Consider the following 18,479-nt stretch of genomic DNA (forward strand, 5'->3'; position numbering starts at 1 on the left):
TCACTGTTCACACTGATATTGAGAACATCACAGACATATCCGAAAACAATTCCTGCTTGTCCAAGGAATGTGCATACTCTACAATGGTTGACAAGAGTAATTTTTTACTTTGTAATTGAACATTTAAAAACTGCATGTGATGACAAATGTAAGAAAAAAATGCACAAATCTGCTTTCAAAAATATTTCCACCACACCCAGTGAACCCTGCTCCATGCCTAGAAGATGGCAAACACTCTCCAAGATACCTGGCCAAACTGGCCTGAAGAAAGATTGCTGACTGACCCTAAACTGCCAATTAGCATTTCCCTGGTCATGTAAGAAAGGGCCAGAAGAATTAAAAACTGATGCAACCCTTCCTGCCCTCCTTCTCATGATCTAAGTTCACAGAATCTGCACTGCTGTCAGATGGCCATCAAATCTGTTTAAAAACCTCCAAGGAAGAAGAGCCCACCCACACCCCCCAAGGAAGTTTGTTCCACTGAGGAACCACTTTGTCAGGAAGTTCTTCCTAATGTTGAGTTGGAAACTCTTCTGGTTTAATTTCAACCTGCTGGTTCTAGTCCAACCTTCTGAAGCAACAGAAAACTACCCCACACCATCCTCTATATGGCAGCCCTTCAAGTACTTGAAGATGGTTATCATATCACCTTTTAGTCATCTCCTCTCCAAGCTAAACATACCCAGTTCTTCAAACTTTCTTCATTGGATTTGGTCTCCAGACCCCTCACCATCTTCACTGCCTTCCTCTGGACACATTCCAGCTTGTCTATATCTTTATTTATCCTTCTTAAAATGTGGTGCAGAAGCTGAACACAATACTCTAGATGAGGTATAACCAGAGCAGTGTAAGGCGATACCACCACTTCACATGATCTGGACACTGTACTTCTGTTGATAGAGTCCAAAATTTGTGTTGACCTTTTTAGCTACCAAATCACACTGCTGACTCATGTTCATTGTATTGTCTACTAAGACCCCTAAGAACCGTTTTTTGCACATGCTACTGCTGAGACAAGTCTCCTATAATTATGCATTTGATTTTTCCTACTAAATGCAGAACTTTACATTTATCCCTATTAAAATTCATTTTATTTTATTTAGCCCAGTTTTCCAGCCTGTCAAGATCATCCTGTATCGACTCTTCTTCTACTTTATTTACTACCCCTCCCAATTTAGTATCATCTGCAAATTTAATAAGAATTCTCTCTATTCCTTCATCCAAATCATTTATAAACATATTGAACAAGACAGATCACAGGTCAGATCCTTGAAGCACTATTTGTGTGTCTAGGAACTGGAAGATAACGCATAATTTTGCAGGCAAAGTGTAGATTCTGGATAGAAGAAATTACTAACAACTGGAGTTCCTGAAAGTTTTCCTGCAAAGATAAACTAGATAAATTTCCACAGGGAAGCCAGTGTAGTGAAAAATGCTGAAATGCAATAGCTTTTGAAAAATAAAAACCCTGGCTCCATCTCACCCTATGGTTTCTACTCAGGGCAGTCTAAAGAGATGGGTAATATGATTACAGATCTCCAAATCTTGTCTAGTTGTGCCCTTAACATATATTTCAATTGTAAAATCAGAATTTAAAATATTTTCAAAATATTTCACAGTAAAAAAAGTGACTAAAATAGTGTTATAACCTAGCTATTATTCACTTCTTTACAACTAAAGACAGCAAGGCACTCATTTCTGTAAAAACAAAACTAATTATTTTAACTATTTATTTATTAGTTCACATTTCTATCCTGCCCTATCCAAATGAGCTCAGGCAGGTCACATCAAGAATAAAACAGTTACATTAATTCTAATCAAGCAAATGGTTCATATTGGTCTGGTTTTAACAGTACTTTTTATATTGGTTTAATATGTTATCCCCCATGAGCTCATCTTTGGAAAAGGGCGGGAGATAAATCACCTAAATAAACAAACATAAACTCAAATAAATCAATTTACTAATTAAAGTGTCAATAATTACAGTTTCAGATGGCATCCATTTCATTTTAGTGTCTACTCAGTACTCAAAGCAAACCAACATAAAACAGATGGTTGCTTTCAATACGGAAGGTAAATTAAGTACATAAATGGCCAAGGTCCAACATTCAGGAACACACCATTTCTTTACATGGAACCATTTAGCTACCATGAAACCATTTAGTTACCACAATTAGTAGCCACTGATGAACCTAATGTTCAAATATTTAACATCTTTAGATATGAGAACTTTAACATTTGGGTTAATACATCCTGCAAATAAAACCACCAAACTGCAATTTCTTATATTCACTTGTAATTATAGTCCTGCCCAGTAAAGCAACACATCTCACTGATGAAGAGATGGTTAGATGTATTCAGATGGTTTTACACTACCTACTCAGCACAACTACATGAAATGACTGGTTGAACAATAACAGTAACACATCTTCATGCAACATTTTTGAGGTAAATGATTTTTTCTATGGAAACGAAGCATGTTATGCATTTAAGGGCTACTAAAAATGTGATGAGCATATAATGGATTTATAAAATACAGCCTTTAAGACACCAGACCTCAAAGGTTTTCACTACAGAAAATGCAATGAATAGTCTAGCTCACTGGGATAAGGCTATTGCGAAATTAAGTACTTCATCATACAGAGCAACATCCTTCAAAATGAGAAAGTAGCTACCTACTTGGGAGCAGCTTAACTTTTTTCTTTACCCATACTTACAAAATATAAGTTTTGAAAAGTGTCCTGGACACCATTTCCCATATCCTTGACCACTGCCCTAGTAATATCTTGCTGAAGAGAAGTGACTGCTTATGTGCAGAAAGTAGTTACTGCCTCTGAGGGCAAGAGTAATGGCAGCCATCTTCCTCTCTTGGGCTCTTCTTCCAGGAATAGCTACATTTCAGAACTCATTTCAATCTGAGTTCCAGCGGGTAACACTGTGATGCTAATCAGCTGGAATTATTTTCACAGAGATTCCTGCCCTAAAGAAAAGTGCCACAAAGTTGCCAATAAATATTCTACCAAATTGCTTTCATTTGGCAGCTGCAGTTCTTCCTGAGAGAACTTGATCCTGCCACAGTTATCTATACTTTAGAAATGTCCACATTAAGTAGATTATTCCATAGCAGATTTGCCTTTGGAGAAACCAATCTGTTCAGGACCTATGATGTTGCCTAGGCGCATCCAGTCAGTTAATCGGAGTTCTAAATGTTTTGCATACAGTTTGCCCACTATAGATAATAAACTAATGGGGCGGAAATTTTCTGGCAACTCCAACCCCCCCTTTTTGTATATTGGAATAATTATAGAGTCAAGCCAAGAGTCAGGGATGGAGCCATGCAGATCGATAAAAGAGAACAATTTTGCAAGGGGCAAGAGCCACCAATCGGCAAACTTTGTGAATACCTTAGCGGGAAGGCCATCAGGGCCAGGTGCTTTACCCGCTTTTAAATCCTTCAATAACTCACTGATTTCCTCTAGAGTTACTGGAGGCCAGACCAGCGTATCAGTAACTGAGAGGTTTGCTAAGATAGGAGGGGATACACATGGAGCAGCAAAAATGTTAGAGAAGTAATCAACCCATGTTTGCTCAGAGATATTTGGGTCAGTAACAGAATTGTTTTTTAGATTACCTGAAATGATTCTCCAGAAAGCCTTATTATCGTTAGATTTTATCGAGTGGTAAAGTTGGTCCCATTTATTCTGAAAGAAAACTTTCTTTTTGGATATAGTAAGCTCCAGGTAGGCTGTCTTGTAAGCAATGTAGGCCTTAATTTTTGATTGGTCTTTGGAGTGACAAGCCTCTTTAAAATGAGCTCTCAGTTCTTGTTTCCAAGCTAAACAATCTGTATCGAACCAGCTGGAGAAACTAGACCTAGACAAGATCACAGGTTTAGCTTTGGCACTACAATAATCAATTAATAATGAGAATCCAGAAAGGATTGAATCGTCTGAATTGGAATTTATGATTGAATCCCTTAATCTGCGAAGCGCTTCAGAGCCAAAGAGGGAAGAAAACTCCCTTTCTATGGCCAGGGACCACTTGATTTTTTTTAGAACATTCTCAGGGGCCTTCACGGATTGGGAAGGTGATACCATATTAACCTCCAGATCCAATCTTAGGGATAGAGTTAGGGGCAGGTGGTCACTTTCTGTGCGCGGATCGATGTAAAAGTTATCGATAGATGACAGAAGGTTGGGTGAACCCACACAAAAATCTATCACACTGCAACCCCTTGTGGAAAAAAAAGTAAAGTCAGTTGCAGCCGGAAATTTGGAGAGACCATTAAATATTATAACATTGTGCGCTATGCAGAATTCAATTAATCTAAGACCCGCCTTGTTGGTTAAAGTATCTTTAGAACAACGGGGTAAACATAATTGTAGTGGAAGGGATTCAACCGCTTCAAAGCCAAAATGAGAGATCCATTTCTGATTGTTACTGCCTATCCGAGCATTAAAATCACCAAAAATCATGAGCTGAGCAGTATGGAATTTCCTAGACAAAGACATCACATAGTCAGAAAATTTCTCCCAGACAGCATCAAACTCCAGCTCACCATTAGAAGGGGCTAAATAAACATTAATCATGATTAGGGTCAGTGCTGGGGAGGACAGCAATAAAGCCTGGGCAATTGGCGGGCAAGGATCCAAGAGGATCACCTTAAATGGTAAGCTGGATTTCACCAAAGCAGCCAGGCCTGCTTTACTGCGACCTTTAGAGTGAGATCTATAAGCGGGGAGATTAAAAACTTTAAAATCCGTCAGTCTAAAACTGTCTTCTGCCCATGTTTCCTGAAGGAAGACACAATCAAAGGATTTCAAAAAGTCCAAAAAATCTGAGTCATTCACTTTACTCTTCCACCCAGCAATGTTCCAGGAGATGATGTGAATCTTCCTTGTGGCTTCCCTAGCTGGTAGTCAATCAATAATGGATATCCTTTCTAGCACCCTGGAGTCATCAGTGAAAATACAACCGTTATGTTGGGGTGCCCTTGAGCCAGTTAGAGAGAGTTCCATAGACAGATCAATTAAGTCAGCTGATGGAGGAGAAGGGGACAGGGGGTTGCCAGCAGGATCCAGGTTGATTGAAGGAACTGATTTCCCCGGCTCTAAAGACCTTTGCAGCTGCAGCTTAGTACCTTCAAGTCTTACGAGTATCGCCTGTTGATCTTTTGCTGGAAGACTCCCAAATGACTGCAAAAGGTCATCTTCTAATGAAACATTAAGGGGACTATGCGTCACATCCATAGAGGGCTGCACTGATGACTCATTATGCAACTCGGGGTTTGCTTGGGACTGACCAGATCTGGATACCTTAAGACACATCGCAGCCTTATATTTTGCCTTTTATGACTACTGTAATTGTAATTCACTTACTATCAATTACACCAAAGTAGTTGTCTTTTCAAACTGCTGGCGCCCACAGAGATGGTTTATTGGCAATTCAACAATCGAGCAAACAAAAAATTTTAGGAGGATCACTTTTAACCACAAGTTAAGCTGGGTTTCACATCGTAACAACACCGTCAACTTGGCTAAATGTTCAGCTGCTCAAATTAAACAGTTTTTCTTTGCAAGGGGCAACCAATTAGTTCCAGCAGCTATTAAAGTGTTCAAAGCCAAAACGCTTGCCCAAATCCTCTATGGTATCCCTATTTGGATCTCAGCTTTTACCAGGAAAGTGGAGGGCATTCAAGCCTCATTCTTTAGACAAATTCTTGGTTTGCCAAAATGTGTGTCCTACTTTGCTCTCTGCTCTGAAGTGGGTCAGTCTTTGGTGGAGACAAAACCCTGGATTGCAGTGTTTAAATTCTGGCTCAAAATTCATTTTAGAACAGATCCCAACAGATCCCAACAGCCTTCTTGATTGTATGAAAAGAGACCCATATATTTCATCCTGGACAGCAGTGCTTCTGTCTAAACTCAATCAATTGGGGTTAGAGGTAGATGATTTTTCTACCGCTAATGAGTCATATATCTTCAGATGTATTAAACTGAGACTATGGGAATCGGAGGAAACAAAATTACGGCCAACTGACCCTTATATTTGCTCTCCAACTTCCTTAGGTCTTTATGTTTTTTGTGGCAAAATGCCCAATTATCTATCAGACCTAACCACTCCAAGTCATCGCAGGGCATTTATGTTGGCTAGACTAAACGCGTTTCCCTCCAAAGTTTTACAAGGGAGATATCAGCGAGTCCCTTTAGCCGACAGACTTTGCTCCTGTGGAGCAAATACCCCTGACTCAATCCAGCATATATTGCTTAATTGTTCCTTATACCATAACCTCCGTAAAGATTTATTTGGCAGCTTTCTTTTTCTCCAGATTTGTCTATTCTGCCACCCTGTTATTATTTATTGAGTGATACTGAGGGGGTGGTTAGTGAGGCTGTGGCAAAATTTCTGGCTGACATCCTTAAATTTAATTCTGACCATGTTTGAATGCATCTGTAAGCTCGGTTTTATTTTGATTTTATCTCCAATGTTTAAATTTTTATATTCTGTGTATTTTTATCTGAATCTATTATGCCATTAAAGGTTTGGTATGGTAAGTAGATTATTCAGTGTGTGGGGCCTTTGTTCAAAGCCCCATTGTTTTTGTCTGTGAACAACTGCTGGTTTCTCCCAATATGATTTTAACCGATGTAATAAGCTATCTTAAGAGATCTACCCTAACAAATGCAATAACAGCATAAAATGTTAATATAAATAAATACTAAATATTTTTCAAATTGTTTGTCAAAAGTGGACATGCTAGCAGTACCTCTTTAGGAATTACTAGGAAATTCAACTAGTTAAGACATCTTGTGTGTGAAACTTTTCAATTATTGTTAAAATTATACAAAAACTCAACCTATATTTTTTACATAAAATATAGGATATGGTAACAAGATATCCATCAAATGGTAGAACTGCATATGGAAATGTGGCCATACTAGTGAGCTGTAGACTGAAGCAAGAAGTTCTCTTTCCAGGTGAACTCTTTCTTTAAGCCCCATTTTCTACTTTCTCTGTACCTTAGGATTCTTGCCTCTGTTCCTTTTACCTCAGGTCCTGAACTACCACACAATTACTTTTTAGGACAGCAGCTATATTCACAGTCATTCACCTCTTATAACCATTTCTGTTACTGACACTTTGCTTTCAGTTTGATGCTTTGCTATTCTTCTTTGTACAAAGAACTAGTGAACAGGAATGCAAAAGGATCTGATTTAAGAACAGAAAATCAGAGTATTGACTGATGATGTCACAGAAACTGATAAGCATGCAAAAGCAGAGCCATGCTGCATTGAAAGGAAGGAGGAAGGGACATGCAGAGGATTGTTTCCCCAAATAACGGTGAATTCCTTAAACACAGACTTAGTTCAGACATTATTCAAAACCAAATTAGCTATGTTGAGTCTGTAAAGGTCAAATGCAGTGTTCCCTCTAAGCTGAGTTAGTGTGAGAGCCATGGTTTTCTCAGTTCATAACCAAGGTTGTATATGAAAAGACAGGGATCCTCACCTTCAAAAGTAAAGACATCCATCTCATCCATCCCTGAAGACATCAACACATTCTATAATGAAAAAACAACAGTAATATAGTAGCCTGGAAGACAGAAAGCAGAGAAGCAGTATTTAGGGGACAATATTCAAAACAGTTTATATATTTTTAAAAGTATATCTATCAATTACAAACTTTCACCAATTCACTGAAACTTGCTTAAGCATTGTGGATTTTAACTTTAGTTTCCCAGCATCTTTTCGGTAGTGAACTAGACTTAATTACAAGGGGATAATACCATGTGGAATGATCAAATATTTTTACTACTGCAATACTTGCCACATGAACCATCATACACCATGCTATTTGATTTCCTGCCTCTTGTGCCTTCTACACTGGACAAGCTCAGAGTGAAAGAGAACTCTGTTTTTAAACACAGATATTCCAAGAATCTCTGCTACTAAGATGACTTCACTGAGATTTCACCATTTTCTCATCTCAACCTGGAAAAGAATTATGCTTTGCGGTTTGGAAGCATCAGTTTATCATATGAACAAATGAATTCTGTTGATTTTTAGACCAGCAGAGCTACCCAACTAAATTGCATCACGTGGTTTTACTTCACCTTAAGAATGAAGCAATAACAAGTCTGTTGTACTGCAATACTGACTTGTTTGTATAGGTAGGTTTCCTTTCTGGAAAATTATGTATTGATTGTCAAGTAACTGCATGCACTGCAAATTTAATACAAGCTACTGAATTCATTTTTTCGTTGTCTTGAGGATTTTTGTGATAGACTATAAGTCCTTACAACAGATATACTAAATGTAACACCCAAAGTCTAAATACCACCCCTCTCACATTAGCCACACTGGCAGTTCCACCTAAATCACCCAAAACCCAACTACTACTCTCTAATGCTGTTTCTTCAGATGGTAATCTAATTCACAAATGTAAATAAGAGTTCAAAAGTTACTAAAATTAATTATGATTTTTAAAACACTGATTCCCTACAGCAACTTTTTAAAAAGTTGATGGAACTTTTAAAAAATTAGCCTAACAGAGAGGTGGGTGCTACTCAACACAGCAGTCATATCAGAAAACCAAATGGCTTCAGTAGCTTGGAGTGCTTTTGCCCTGCTTCAGCTGATGTGGCAGATGTGTCAGTCAGATCTACCTTCAGTGATCAATACCTAAGTTACATCTTGAGTGCACTATTGGCATGTGCTTTACTTGGGGCTACCCCTGAGGAGTATCAGAAGCCTCAGCTAGTGCAGAATGCTGTGGCTAGTCTGCAGTTGGGGCAAGCTGACAGAAGCCTTGTACCTCTGGTAACTAGAGCAATTACCGAGGCAACTGATCTGCTCTGAGCCCAATTCAAATTGTTCATTTTGACCTTTAAAGGCCTACATGGCTTGAGACCAGAGTACCTGAAGGACTGTCTTCTGCCATATGTTCCTGCCTGGGGATAAAGATCACAGAGAATACATCCCAACTGTTCCATCAATCAAAGCAGCTTGTTTGGTGGATATATCAGTGGCAACCTCCCAGTTATGGAACAACCTCTCCAGGAAGGTGCACTAGGCCCCCTCACTATTTAGGAGGCAAATGAATATGGTTTTATTTAGGGACACTTTTGATTTATTAGCATTCATAAACTGACACAGCCTTGAGCTCCATATGGAAGAAAGCAGCTAATGTTTTAAATCAATCAATCAGCAGAACATGGGGCTTTCAATTTACAAGACAAAGGACAGGATCAACAAATGTGAAAAATAAAGAAACAAGATACAGGAAAAGAAGCACTCCTCCAAAAAATGTAATATACCCGTGTCCCAATCCACAGATGCCTTGCACTGCAGCAGATGGTGTTCACACATGTAACAGTAATCAAAGAAAGTAATCGCTACAGCTGAGTGGAAGTCTGGAACTGCAATGGGCTGAAACAAACAGAAAATAAACTTAGGCCTCCCATCCCACAATTTTTTAAAAAGAAATTGTGAACTACTTTCTTAGCAAACATTGTCTAAGACCAATTTTAGCCACAGAAAAACGGACAGATACTGTCGTCAAACCAAACAAACTTGGACAGCCAAATTCAACTTCGTGGACTTTATTTCTAGGCAACTTATATTTGGAATCATGCTCTAAAGTCCGCTTTACACCAACTTCCGCTGCAAGAGGACACAAGGCAAGATGAAGGAAGTTGGTGAAACGTAATTTTAAAAAAGAGCCTTCCAGTACAGATGGGCTGCAGTAACCGGGGCGTGTGTGTGTGGTTTTCTCCTAATTCCTCCATGAACCAACACAGGCAGCATCACTTTGAAGTTCTTCATTTAACCATGATATGGATACCTGGAATAACGCACTACCAAGGGCAGACATCCAAGACTGCAAACCTCATAAACAATGTTCCAGTTCTGACCAGAAAGAAAAAGGCCCCGTCGAGACACAGACCTAGGTACGCACTTTGCAACTGGCAGCAACGGCGCCAGAGGCCCCTGCGACTGAGCTGGGCGGGACTGCTGTCGAGGCCCTGGCTAGGAAGCAAAATACGCACTCGGGGCTTCTCCGCGATGAGGCGAAGCTAAAAGAACGGCTACAGGAGCACGAAAGGGAGGAAGGACAACAGAAGAGCCAACCAGCAAAAGGCGACGCGAACGAACAGCAGCGTCGAAGGCAGGCAACCCTGGCCGGCCCAGGAAAACAAACAGCGAAAGCTGGAGGAAGAGGAGGGGACGCGGAAGTGGGCAAGATGAGCCTCCCCTCGCCTCAGCAGGGAGTTGCGACCACCTCGAAACGCGCTGCAGAAACTGGAGGGGGAGGAAATCAGGCGCAGCCCACCTCACGGCTGAAAGACCCCCGGAGAGAGAGGGGCGGCGGGGCCTGCCGCAGCTACCGACGGTGTCCAAAACACACATGCCGGTTTCTGTGGCGAAAAAGTGAGAGAGAGAAAACGGTCTTCTTCGGGAATGAAAAAGCCCGCAGGCTGAGGAGAGCAAGTCCCGCGCAGGGCACCGAACGACTTCGGGTTCTCGCCTACCTCAGAGCTGCAGCTGCAGCCACCACACGGCGCCCCGCTAACTGCTCTCCTCTTCGACTGGAGCAGGCTCGCTCTCCCCCGCACAAGCTTGGCGGCGTCTGGTAACAGAGCTCCTTCATTGGCTGACGGCTTCGCGTGAGATCAGGCGCCTCCCGTTTCCTATTGGCTTGCCCGACTCTGTGTACACAACCTGCTGGCCGCTCAGAAGGGGAGGGTGGGGCTATAGGACGGGAGCGCTCGTTCCATGACTCTGAGATAGAGAAGCCGCGAGTGATTGCCTCCTCCGTCAGAAAATGGCTTCACTGCTGAAGTTTCCCCTTCAGTTCTGTTCCCTTCACTCGTCAGCTGCCGCCAACCGGCAGAGACTGACGCGTAGAGGTCTCCTTGAAAAGGGCTCTTCAAACACGCTTCATGGGGAAACAGCTCCGCTATTTGCAAGGAAATGAGGGCTTGTGGTCGAAACCTGAATAGTTGAAGTTAAGCGATCTGTCGCCTATATTGCGTGATAAACTTTTATGAGTCAGTTCCCGTTAACCGTATAAAAGCAGCATGTAATCCCATTGAACTCCACATATTTCATAGTAAACTTTTTAGTTCAAAGCTTTATTTCCCCCCACATATCAAAAACCTGATTTTCGAACTACTTGCGATTAAATACAGAACCAAAATCTACTCATAGCAGACTTTGCACTAGTGGTAGTCTACTAATCACACTCCTAGTGGTCACTATTGAGTGTTTTGTTATCTTGCATACATTATAAAGCCCTTTGAGTCCACACAGTTAACCCAAAACACATAATACATTATAACAGCATTTCTTTATAGACCTAGATTATGCTCTTATTATACCAGCTTCATTTTTATTCCAGGTTAATGTTACGTTACAACAAATAGTGTGAATCTAAGGCTGCTGCTTCCAAGGAAGACAGTCTTTCCAGGTAGGTTTGATCAGGCCTTAAATTCAGCAGGAGCTCACAGGAGTGCAGCTCCTGATCCTTTCTGACGCCCCCCCCCCCCTACCTACCTACGCCGCTGAATAGTAGGTGAAGCTGCATAATAATCCCTGGATTAGGAGGGTGGGCAGTCAGCCGCCTGGAGTTTTGTCACACCCCCAGAAGCCTTCATTAACCCCTGGAGAAGCCTGCACCACACTTTCTCCACTTATGTGATTTTGGGCAGCAGGTGGCTTGCTGGCCTTTTGAATGGGGGGGGGGGTGGCCAAGGAGAGCCCCAGGTGAGCAAGGCCTGCTTGGGCTGGCTGGATCTCTAGCCAGCCCAAGCAGGCCTTGCTTGCCTTGAGCTCTCCTTTCTTGCTTTGGGTTGCTTTTGGCTAGTGGGGAGGTGGGGAGACATATGTTAATAACCCGTGTCCCTTCTAAGCTGAGTTGGTGTGAGCTAGCTCACAATTTTTTAGCCTCCGGCTCACACATTTATCAGCTCAGGAAAAATGGCCCTAGAGCAAACTAATTTATAGTCACAACTTTAATGCCAGTAGTTCACAACTTTATTTTCAGTAACTCACAAAGTAGAATTTTTGCTCAGAAGACTCCACGGCTTAGAGGGAACATCGCTAATGAGTTATGCTATTTTTCTACAAAATGACCCCTGGGTTTGATGAAGGCCAGCTGCTCAACCCTGCCTTGAGCCACTACGGGAACTTGTGCATAGGAGTTGCCTGCTGCTTCAGTGGAAGAGAGTGTTCTGGTCAGGACAGTTCAGTTGTACTTGGGGAAAGGACTGATTTGTTCTGTCCGAGACATGTTATATTTAATTTTTTATAATATGCTCTCCTGGCTTTATGAGAAAAAAGGTGGAGTAAACATTTAACATATATATAGCTGAAGGGCAGGTGTGTTTGACTTAACAAAGCTGAACATCTACTTTTAGAGGTAGAGTTATTTATAATCATAAGCAAGAGGCCCTACGAAGATAGTTTAATTCCAAAATATACCCCTCCCCCCCAAAAAAATCTCTAAGCTTGCAGGAATTTAACATGCTAATTTTCTTACTCCCTTTGATTTACAAATGTTCTCAGTATTCAGTGTCTCCTAAAATATAGTAGACTGTTTGGGGAGTGTCCTACTTTTTATTTATAAAATGAATCACACATTAAAAACATTTGATGCAGTTAAAATATTTGCAAACTAGAAGTTATTAGATGCTATTAAAAATGCTCCAAAATAGTGTAGTGATTACCATTTTAATTGCCATCATTAACTTAAAATAGTATGATACAATTCTTGTATTACAGGATTAAAAGTCTAGTAGGTTACATTTCTTCAACTTCAAGACAGTCAGCTAATTGACACCCATGGAACTGGCCCACAAAGAAGAAAAATATTTAATTCAGGCTTTAAAAGTGTCTATGCACATACACACTCTCCATCTCAAATTAACAAAATCAAGTAACCCAGGAACAGTAGCCCAGAATATGGAATACTATGTAACAGACCCCTATAAAAATAATTCATTAACAATAAAATTCACAGAATATGCTGATGTCATTACTACAAATAGAAAATAATTCACATTTTTGTCATGTAAAATTCTCTGTTTGTGCCCTGTTCCCTTTCAGGCACTTAATGGTGACATATGGCAGGCTTATCCAGAATTCTGCATTAAAAAAAATCTAAGCAGAATACCACATTTTGCAATTAGAGCAACATAATACTGTTCATGTTTAATTGTATTTGTATGCTATCACTATGATCCAGAAATGCATGTACTAGATTTTTTTTATATGATTCTGCAAAATACATGGTTTACCTACAAATTCCACAGCATTTCTGTATCATGATATTCAGAGCCCAGAAAATGGGGACAATGCCTTCTGGAGAAAGATTCCTATCCCCAAGCAAGGATGTATTACCGTATACCTCTTCTTAAATAAAGCTTAGCCAAAACAGTAAAGTAACAGCAAGCATTTTTTTTCCACATTAGCCCACTGCTTCAAAACAAACAAACTTTTCAGAGTACATAAAATGGCAGAAGAGTTGGCATAAGCCAACAGATGCCCACAACATTAATAATAATAATAAATTTTATTTATATCTTGCCCTCCCCGCCGAAGCAGGCTCAGGGCGGCTAACATTGAGAACTACTCAATGTAGGACTCAAGAAGATTATTTCCAAGAATAAAAGTATGTGTTTTCAATGCTAAAAATTCCTTACTACAAAATTTCTAAAGATGTCTGGATTCCACGCATACTATGTAATTGGAGCCTGGAGACATGGAGTTCTTCCTGTTCCCCACAGGGCTGTAGCCAGTAGGAGGCACAGCATCTGCAGCACCCCCACTAATCTTCCCTTTGGGGAAGACTGAGTGGGGGTGTTGCAGATTTATAGGGGGCACCACCCCTGTCCCCCTTGTTGGCTACGGCCCTGGTTCCTCATTGGCCCTGAAATCTCTGAAAACCTTATATTGGAAGTCACAGGAGCAGTGTGAATAAAATGGAAAGTGATATGGCTGCTGTAAGGAGGGATAAATTGGCCACATCGTCCCTTCTTGCTCTTTTGCTTATGGAACAGGAGACTCCATCATAACATAGGGGCAATGTCACCTGATTCCCCCTCTTCGTTGCAGTCACCTGTGCCCCATGGCATTTTGTCCATGAGGCTCCTGTGCCTCTTGACAGGTTCTTTTTTTGGGGGTGTGGGGGGAGTGCTGGAGAAGCTGGAAAATATCCACTTTCTAATCCTGATTCACAGGACATTACCCATTGCCTGGAAAGCATCTGGACACTCCCCTTTGAGAAACATCTTATATTCTTTTAAACTATAATCCCCAAGCTTACAAAAAAAAAGTGTTCCGGGTTGTCTGGGGGTAGAGGTGGAGAGGGCCAGGTGGAACATACAACAGAATTCAGCCAGCCATTCAATCAACCAGTACAGCAATCTGCCATCCAAGTGGTAGGCCTACTGCAGCAAGTCCTGCCCAAGATGCCAACAGCATGCCCAGTCCAGCAAGACTGGGCAAAAGAGTAACAGCCTAGGGTTGCCATCCCCCGTCATCATGTTGAGAAGTCCCCACTCCCTCCTGGAAGGCTCAAATTCCCCTCTCCCTTGCTGGATAGAAGATTTGAGCTGGCAATCCAAGAACAGCTCCTGCATGGGGTAGCTCTGAGCCTTAATATGCTGGCACCCACTGGCTTGGGGGGGAAAGTGGGGCAGCCATTTAATGGTGGTGTAGGGCAAGGTTGGAGGCCAGCTTGGCCCAGTCACATCTAATTGGCAAGGGTACCTGCCAATTAACCCAGAAGGGTGAGGCAACCCTCAGAGAAGCAGGAAGAGGCAGGCATACTCCAGGGTGTCTCCCTCATAAGGGTTAGTGACACAAGCCCAGGAAGACATGCTAGCCCTTCTGCCAGTTAATGGGCTACAGAGGAGGGCAGTAGAAAGGGAGGAACAACACCAATTGCTGTTAACCCCTCCCCTAGTCTGAGGCCTGTCAAGACTCCCATAAGGAGATCCTGGAGGGTGCATTGGCCTCATCTGACCCTGACAGTGCAGCAGATGCTGACTGGAGTTTTGAGCTGCCAAAAGAAAACATCTGGTGCATGTGCACTACTGCATACAAACTGTGAGGTAGCATATGTTTTTAATGATTGGAGTAGGAGGTTGTCAGTGATTGGGGGTACCAGTTTGAAACTTTGGGAGTAAAACAGGTACAAACAGTAAGAAGAATTGGAATGTGGGTCAAGTGATATAAGTTGTGCTGTCAAACCTGCTCTGCTGTGGAACGCAAAGCCATCCTGATGTATTCCGATTAAAGATGGGCACAAACTAATCAACAAATCGTGTTTTGTGCATGAACAGGGCCAATTCATGGTTTTTCCAAGCTGGTTCGCCCTTTGGTGATTCGTTTGGTTCGCTTTTCCAGACAGCCTGGCACGAATTCAATCAATTCTTAGGCAATGCTGGGGGTGCTCTAGAAACACCCATAGCAGTTGTCCATAGTTTGATTGGCAGCTCTGGGAGCCAATCATAGAGCTCCCATTCTGTTCTATAAGAGCAGACACTCTGACTCAGCTGCTGTCATAAAGTCAATCCGTGCTTAGTGACAGTATGGATTCATCAAAGAGCTGCCTGCAGCCAGCTCTCAACCATTAATTGAACATCCAGCTGCAGCTGTCTCTGAGCCAGAAGGAGAACAATAGAGATCAGCTTACCAGCTGATCAGGAGTCAGTCTACAGCTGAAACTGAGTCAACAGCTTGTAGCTCTGAAGCAGTAAACAAGTCTTCAGAAGCCAATCCCAGCCCTCCTAGATCACCAACACCGTCAGAGACACTTAGAGTTTCAAGAGAGAAGTGCTAGACTCATGGTCCATTGTCATGTCAGTTGAAGACATGAGTGAGTAGTTTCAGGATGACTTCCAAGGAATTGGCTGGGAGTTTAGCCCATTAAGACCTGACTATAAATTTAGCCAGGAGCAGCAGCAGTTTGTGGATGCAACAAGTATACTTTGCTACTGAGCTACCAATCTTGCTGTTATTGGACCTCTGCAACCTTGAAACTGACCTGACAACTAGCTTTTCTGGAATCCCTGACTTGCTGCCTGGAACTCCTTCATCCTAGACTGGACTTTGGTAAGTCTGCTGTCTGGAATCCCTGACTTTTGAACTGGACTTTAGATAATCTCTGCAATTTTGCCTGTGACCGGCGTTGCCAAACTCCAGTCTTTACCTCCTGAGGAAGCTGCCCCAGTATAGCTTTCATTTTACAACATGAAGAGAGACTTATCATGAGAGCTGAAGCTGAGGTTTCCTGGGGGTGGCTGCTTTGAGGGGCTATGACAGGGGTGTCAAACATGCATTCTGGGGGCCTAATCAGGCTCCTGGAGGGCTTCTATCAGGCCCCTGAGCAACTGGCTCTTGTCTGCTTTCTTCTCCCTTGCTTCCTTCTGCATCTCAGCTTGCTTTGCAAGGCTTGCTCAATTAAACAGGAGCTACAGAGCAAAACTTTTATTTTCTCCATTGGATGAGGCTTCTCCCCCTCCTTGTCCCCTGAGCTTCCTTTGCTCAGTTACCTGGATCCCATGGGATTAATACAAAGAAAGATCTTTAAGACCAACAAGTGCTAATGTTTTAAGCATGGTTTATTTTAAGTTTTTTTTTAATTTTTAGTTGTGTTTATCTGTGTCCATTATAAAGTTTATATCCTTGCTACCTAATCTTAAATAAGTACACACATGGCCCAGCCCGACACAGCCCAGCCGGGCCCGACAAGGTCTCATTTATGTCAGATCCAGCCCTCATAACAAATGTTTGACACCCTGGGCTATGACATTCCAAATCCAATCTTCACCAAACTTGGAGGGCAGGTAAAACAGAGCCTGCTGAAGACTCCTGATGAGTTTTAGATCTTCTGAACCAAACAAACACTCAAATTGGTTTGGGTGACCATATGAACCACAGACCACCATTTCCCCAGTTTGTACCCATCTCTACTTCAGATAACTACTTCCATAAAAGTTACAGATTTGCAAGAAGTTCCTCCATTTGGAATTTAACATCTGGGAAGATGGCTGACTGATTTCTGGTCAGCAATGAAAATCATGTCAGGCATGACAGATCAAAAACAAAATCATTTAAAAATAGGTCAGTTTGCCACTTGGCTTATTGATGAGAAAATGTTTTGTAGAGGTCATAATAGAAGATGAAATCACAAACTAGCAGAAAAATGCCAAAGTGTCATCTACTTCTCCCACAGGAAGTCATGTAGCACTGGTAATTAGCCTTCTTCAATGTTATATGGTAGTCACTGATGTTCACAGATGTTTCATTTGGATAAAATATAAGATTAGTAACTGTACATATGAGGTAAAGCAGAATTTACTGTCATAGTAAACTATTGTTTCATAGACAATCTAGATTTTTGCACTCATCCCATTACTGTGATATCTGGCTATACCAGTGTAGAGAGCGTTGAACAGCTTTTGTCCAGTTACTCATGGCAAGCTCATATTCCTTTGGCCCCTTCTGTGGCTTAAAAACCACATCACTTTGCCTCAGCTTCTTTAGCTCCTCTTTGTCACTCCAAAATCCTATAAATAAAAACAAAGAATAATCATTCTTAAGGTTGCCTGTTATTATAGTAACAATAACAATTACAGAGGAATACATAAATCCTTTTGGAATGGCAGAATGAAGAAATTAAGAATGGAATTTAGATATAACACTTTTACAGAACAGGCATATTTAAAACTTTTAATTTACAAAAAATTAATCCAATTAGCCACCAGTGAGAAAGATCATATTTTTATGCAATTGGGATTAGTTAACTTTGTTAGTATTTACAGAAATTACATTATCAGGCGTCAACTCCAGTGCTTCTTCTGAGGGACAATTAACAATTCAAATTCTAAGAATACTTAAAGGCAGACATCAGACTAACTTGGACCTCCAGGCCCTAAAACACTTAAGTTCTCATACAGTGACTCCATACACAATTTAGAGTTAAATGTGTGCACTCCATGAAACCAAAGTTCCACTAGGATACATTTTGGGCCCCAGGGAGGTCCTGTTTGCATATAAAGCCTCTTGTATTTACATCCATGATCTCACATCATAGGTTATTCTCTACAGATTTGAGCTGGTTCAAACCCAGATAAAGAATAGCAAGCCTGCTCCAGTCTTGAGATTCTCTCCTGTCTCCTCATGATCTTTCTACACAATATACACTGCTTACATTTGTCTGACTGAGAGATTCAGCCTCATGTTCAAGCATGCATATATAGATCATTAAGCCTCACCCTTCTGCACTAAGATTACCCCAAATGCCAGTCAGCACATAAATTTTGGTCAAATGTAGGAAAAGACCAAGGATTGTGCCAGATATTCTTCCTTCTCCTGGAGCATTATGGCAATACAAGAGAAAGGATAGAAAAAGGATACACACCGAATCATTACTTTCTGCAAGGCCCTTGTAACACTGTAATGACCAATGAG

General features: G+C 41.4%; 2 protein-coding genes across 8 annotated transcripts in view; both read right to left on the bottom strand.

Annotated features, from left to right (window-relative positions):
- The window catches only part of TFDP2 (transcription factor Dp-2), a 68,379-nt gene extending 57,488 nt beyond the window's left edge, over positions 1-10,891 (bottom strand). For 2 of the 7 annotated variants that reach the window (XM_060242289.1, XM_060242287.1), the window contains exons 1-2: positions 10,532-10,663; positions 7,510-7,593 (exon numbers count right to left, since the gene is read on the bottom strand). The gene's annotated coding sequence lies outside the window, so the exon portion shown is untranslated. Of the gene's footprint in view, positions 1-2,717; positions 2,981-7,509; positions 7,594-9,316; positions 9,429-9,843; positions 9,982-10,531 lie in introns of those variants that run through there. The other 5 variants (XM_060242290.1, XM_060242286.1, XM_060242291.1 and 2 more) reach the window with 5 other exon arrangements.
- Positions 10,892-12,712: 1,821 nt separating this feature from the next.
- The window catches only part of GK5 (glycerol kinase 5), a 56,743-nt gene continuing 50,976 nt past the window's right edge, over positions 12,713-18,479 (bottom strand). Inside the window, exon 16 of the mRNA XM_060242293.1 lies at positions 12,713-17,575. Coding sequence (XP_060098276.1) covers positions 17,421-17,575 — 155 coding nt within the window. The 3' untranslated portion in view covers positions 12,713-17,420. The remainder of the gene's footprint in view (positions 17,576-18,479) is intronic.

Source organism: Heteronotia binoei, chromosome 6 (genome assembly GCF_032191835.1).
Source record: "Heteronotia binoei isolate CCM8104 ecotype False Entrance Well chromosome 6, APGP_CSIRO_Hbin_v1, whole genome shotgun sequence".
Taxonomy (NCBI): domain Eukaryota; kingdom Metazoa; phylum Chordata; class Lepidosauria; order Squamata; family Gekkonidae; genus Heteronotia; species Heteronotia binoei.